This window comes from Geospiza fortis, unplaced genomic scaffold (assembly GCF_000277835.1).
Source record: "Geospiza fortis unplaced genomic scaffold, GeoFor_1.0 scaffold27, whole genome shotgun sequence".
NCBI lineage: Eukaryota > Metazoa > Chordata > Aves > Passeriformes > Thraupidae > Geospiza > Geospiza fortis.
In genome coordinates this window covers 972,277-977,277 of record NW_005054329.1, presented here as the reverse complement: position 1 = coordinate 977,277, position 5,001 = coordinate 972,277, and the positions used below count along the sequence as shown (strand labels likewise).

Below are 5,001 nucleotides of genomic sequence, written 5' to 3'. Positions count from 1 at the left end.
CCTGCTGGCAGCACTGGCCCTGCAGGGCTGTGGCTCTGCCACCCCTGTCCCTGTCCCTGCTGGCAGCACTGGCACTGCAGGGTTGTGGCTCTGCCACCCCTGTCCCTGTCCCTGCTGGCAGCACTGGCACTGCAGGGCTGTGGCTCTCGTTGCTGCCTGGGGGAGCTGGAGCAGTGGGATGGGGACAAGCCCAGCTGTGCCCAGGGCAGCCGTGCCCAGGCAGTGCCCACGCTCCCGTGGTGGTGGGGATGGGAGCACCCTGAGCTGGGATGGGCTGGGTATGAAGCACATGCACTAGGGAAGCCAGCAGCCGGCTCCAAGCCTTTTCTGAACCAGCTGACACCAATAGCATCTTCTGCTGCTTAGGACAAAAATCCTCTCCCTGCTCCTGCTTGGGTTCCTGCCTGGCTGGCCTGGCCCCTCGCCAGCTGGGCGCTGCTTTCCTTCCCTCTCCTCCTATTACCTCTGTAGTGTTTAGAACACAGAAAATGTGGTGGGTTTTGCTGATTACAACAACAGTAAATGCTGATTTTAAAAACAACCTCCTCTCCTTGTCGCACTGTGTCCAAGGGAAGGGGCTGAGCCCAGAGATGGGGCTTTGGCCACGGTGCCAGGACCAGGACACTGCCCACTAATTGCCCACAAATGTTGCTGTTCCTGCACTCACTTGCAAAACACTTTAAGAGTCACTGTGGCAATTCCCAGGAGCACTTTGAACCAATCTGGGGTCCCCAGTGCCCAGAAGCAAATGCAGCAGCAGCCCCCTGCCACAGCCACACTGTCCCAGCCCCACGAAGGCAGGTGACACCCCAGGAGTGCACCCACAAACCTCCAGCCCTCCCCATGCCGAGCACCAACCACAAGGGTTAGAAAGACAGCCAAAAATTACAAAGTTTGCCATTTTAAATGAACTGCAAAATTTATTACAGTGGTTTGCTCCTGACAAGGAAGTTGGTAACCTTCTGCCTGGGAAGGAAGGGGGAGGAGTGGGGAAGGGCAGGGATGAGAGGGAGAAAAGGATGTAAGAGACAGAGAGAGACACTTAAGGACACTTTTCATTTTCTGAAAATAAAACGTCTTTTACCTCCCAAAACATGTTCTCCAGTTAAGTTCACAAAAAGAAGAAGGTGAAACCAAACCACAGACTTCAGGAGGAAAATGCACAAACGTGTTAAAGCAGAGACAAACATGCTGTTTCTTCTGTGTCTAACAAGCTTCACAAACGGCTCCGGGCACAGCCCCTGTGGCTCCTCAAGGCACCGGCTCTGCAGAGCTGCAGCGGCCCCGGGGCACCAGGACAGCCCTGGGAACAGCCCTGGACAGCCCCAGCCATGCTGCAGGACCCCCAGGCTGGGGGTCTGTGGGGCAGGGGCTGGGCCAGCCCCAGTGCTGGGGCAGGGGAGAGAGAGCACGGCTGAGACCGAGAGAAAGCAACAGCAAGAGTCCAGCACGGCCAGTCTGGGGGGTTTGAGACCCCCAGTGCTCCCAGTCCTGCCTGTGAGCCCCAATCCCATGACGGGGGAGGAACAGAGAGCTCTTTGCCTGTGGCTTTGGCACAGCATTTGCTGTGCCCTGGGGACATGGCAGAGCAAAGGAGGGGGCCAGGAGGCCCAACATGAAGTGCAGGTCAATCCTTATTCCTCCTTACCCACTCGCTCAGCAGATAAATGCAGGGGGGCACTGCGGAGCTCCCCAAGTGTCCCCAAGATCCTGAGCACATGCTGGAGCTTGCCCCTCCCTCCTGCCTGGCTGCTCTGGCACCACAGCTGTGGGCAGGGCTGAGCTGTGGTGCCCGTGGCAGCTCTGTGCTCTGGGCACTGTGGCTGGCACAGAGCTGCTGCCTCCAGCACCAGCAGGCACTGGGAAAACGCTCCTCAGCTGAGGATTCAGCACTGCCCAGCCCTGCCTGCCCTGTCTTGGCCAGGGCAGCTTCAGGACTGAGCTGGCAGCAATTGGGACCCGGCATCTGCACCTTGGGGTCCTGGCACTGCTGCATGGGGCCGACATCTCCAGCACAGCCCCCAGATTCTGTGTGGATTCCTGCAGAAATCCAGCACCTCTGTGTGTTCCCCAGTGCCTGGAGACACCTCAGCCACCATAGAACCCCAGCCTGGAGGGGTTTCACCTCCCCTCTCTCCTGCCCTGTGCACGAGGGGCCCTGAGACATGGGCAGGGTTGGGGAGGGATGGCGGCGGTCAAGAAACAGCTGGTGGGGGCAGCAGGAGGAGCAGAAATAGGAGAAAAACTGTGGCAGGCTTTCCCCTTCCTTGGTGCTGCTGAGCCGGGCTGGCAAGGGACAGGTTTGGGCACCAGGTGTGCGGTGGAGCTGGAGGTCAGCACTGCCAACGGGGCAGTGCCAAGGCACGGCCCTGCAGCCTCAACTGTCCTTGCTGAGTACGAAACCTGCTGGGGCGTTTCCGATAGCAGAGGTTAAATAGCATCGCTGAGGAAGGCGGGGGGGAGGCTCCTGCCAGCCCCGGCACCGGCCCTGCCCCTGCTGGAGGCACTGCGGTGCTGCCGGCTCCTGCCCGGCCGCTCAAGTCCGCTTGGCGTGCAGCATCTCGATGAGGAGGTTGTTGCAGGGCACCTCCCCGCTGAGGTGCTTGTGGTACAGGTACTCCTCGGCCTGCAGGCTCAGCGCCCGCACCTCGGCCAGCCAGAGCAGCAGCTGGCGGAACTTGTCCGTGGAGTGGGGGTAGTGGCACACCGTGTACTCCAGCAGCGCCGCGTTGGCCTTCTCCTGGGCGTCCTTGGCCAGCGTGTGGTTCTCCAGGTACTTCACGTCTGCAGGGGGAGCACGGGCATGAAATGGTGCCAGACTCACGGCTCTGTCCCCTTTGTGCCACACCGTGCTGGGTGAGCCAGGAGGGACCCACACTCTGCATGCAAACAGTGCAGGAGGGGTCCCACACCCCATCCCTACCCACTCACGGGCTCTCCATCCCTACCCCACTGCCCAGGTCTTCCCTGATGCTGGGGACAGATTCCAAACCCCCTGGCAGTAGGACTGGCATCTCCCTGCCCTCGCTGCCCAGGAAGCTGCAAAGCCAGAAGGTGCTGCCAGCTGTGCCAACACATTGGGAGCTGCTGCCATCAGCCCTCTTTAATTCCTGAAGGTCGAGGAAGCGGCTGAATTAATTCCCTGATAAACCTGGACTTTCCAATGTGGCAACCAGGCTCACCAGCCTGGAAACCCTAATCCTCCACGCCTGGCCAGGGCCACAGCAGCTTCCCATAATCCTGCTGCCAGCTCCGGTGCCAGCAGGGCAGTGACACGGGCCACGGGCACTGCGGGGGCAGGCACAAAGGGCACAGGTTGTGCCAAGATGCAGGGGATCAGATCACCCTTCCCTTTTCACTCTGACAGCGCATTTGCTCCTATTGTCTCCTGCTACCCGGGTTGTTGTTATGAAATCTCTTTATCTGCATAAGGTTATTGTGCATGTCATTAAAAAAAGAAGTTATATTGATAAATGTCAACTCTATCCCCTGAGTTGGCTCAACAATAGCTAGTTCTACTCGATGAACTCACCTGGTTCTCTGAAAGACCCTATTCACTGTTTAATTGAATATTTGAATAATCTTTTCATTCCTGCAAGGAATAAAGAATGTTGTCCAAATAACATTGACTCACTTCATTTAGAGACACTGCAGCAGTTGCAAAGACTGTCCTGTGACAAAGCCTCCCATCACACATACAGATATGCCTGGGATTATTTCTATGCCCTCAAGTGTTCTTCCTATTCACAGCTCCTTTTGTTTGGGAGAAGCTGCTGATAAATTGCAAACGCTTAAGGGAATGTGGGCTATAAAAGCCTCTCTTCCTCCCCTCCCCAAGAGTAGCTGCTTCATGAATGTAAGTCATGAAATCGAATGATAGGTCAATCCATTAAGGCTCTATTAAGCCCTTCTGTAGAACAAAGCTAACCTGTGCCGTCCTCATAAATATTGCTATTTTGAGAAGCCCTAATTTTAATTAAATCTCTTTACCTGCTCAGGAGAGAAATCTATTTAGAACTCAAATGGCAGCTCTTGTGAACAGGGCTTGGCTTTGACTGTGCTGTGGCAGAGTGGTAAATGTGGAAATTCTCTTGTTAAAGGCAATTACATCCTGCACATAATACACAATCCCGTCCTCTACAGCTGAGCCTACGAAGGGCAAATTACTCCAAGTGAGCTCTGCAATATGGAGAGAAAAAGTTGCATTTGGGGCAAAATGATGTATGGGAAAACACGGCTATTGGATTCCACGCCCGCCCTGAAAGCCGCTGCTCTGGGGAGGCCATCGGGGGGACACTGCCCTGCTCGCTGTGCTGCGCTGTGCCAGGGGACACAGGGGGACCCGGGCAGCACCGGGGGACCCGGCCCTGCTGGCGCTGAGCCCGCGGGGCTCGTTCATTTCCCAGCCTGGGCACTGTTTGTGCCACACCTTATCTCTGCTGGAACAGCGAATTATCGTCTCTCCTTCTCTGGGTTCCTAAACAGCTCCAGAGGAAAGGAAAGCCGAGGGAGGAGATGCTGCAGGTGCAGGACGGGGCAGCAGCGCAGCTCCCACCGCTCGTCCCTGGGCGGGAGCCGCGGGTGCAGAAGCGCAAGCATAGAGCCGAGGCACTGGAACAGGGACAGGGATGGGGATGGAGACAGGGATGGGGATGGAGACAGGTCTGCCACGGGCGGGGGAGGGCCCACCATGCTCACCAAGCTCACCAGGCTCACCGCGCCAGCACCAGCACTCGGCTGACACTGGGATGGATCCCAGAGGCAGGAGCGGGCTCTGCCAGCCCGGGCACGTTTCGGGCTCTGGCAGCAGCGCCCACGGCTCCGGAGTTATTTAGTCTGCCTGAGGTGGGAGGTGTGAACGCGCCGGCTGTGCCAGCCCGCAGGCTCCCGGCTGAGCCTAATCAGAGCGGAGCCCAGCGCTCTGCACGGGCTCTCTGACGCAAATCCCGGCTGATAGGGCCGGCCCGGCCCGGCCGCCCCTGTCAACACGCCTGTTTTCCG

At 57.8% G+C, this 5,001-nt stretch overlaps 1 protein-coding gene across 1 annotated transcript in view; it reads right to left on the bottom strand.

Moving 5' to 3' along the window:
* Window positions 1-2,461: 2,461 nt before the first annotated feature.
* The window catches only part of LOC102036699 (steroidogenic factor 1), a 45,169-nt gene continuing 42,629 nt past the window's right edge, over window positions 2,462-5,001 (bottom strand). The window contains 1 exon segment of the mRNA XM_031057268.1: window positions 2,462-2,784. Coding sequence (XP_030913128.1) covers window positions 2,537-2,784 — 248 coding nt within the window. The 3' untranslated portion in view covers window positions 2,462-2,536.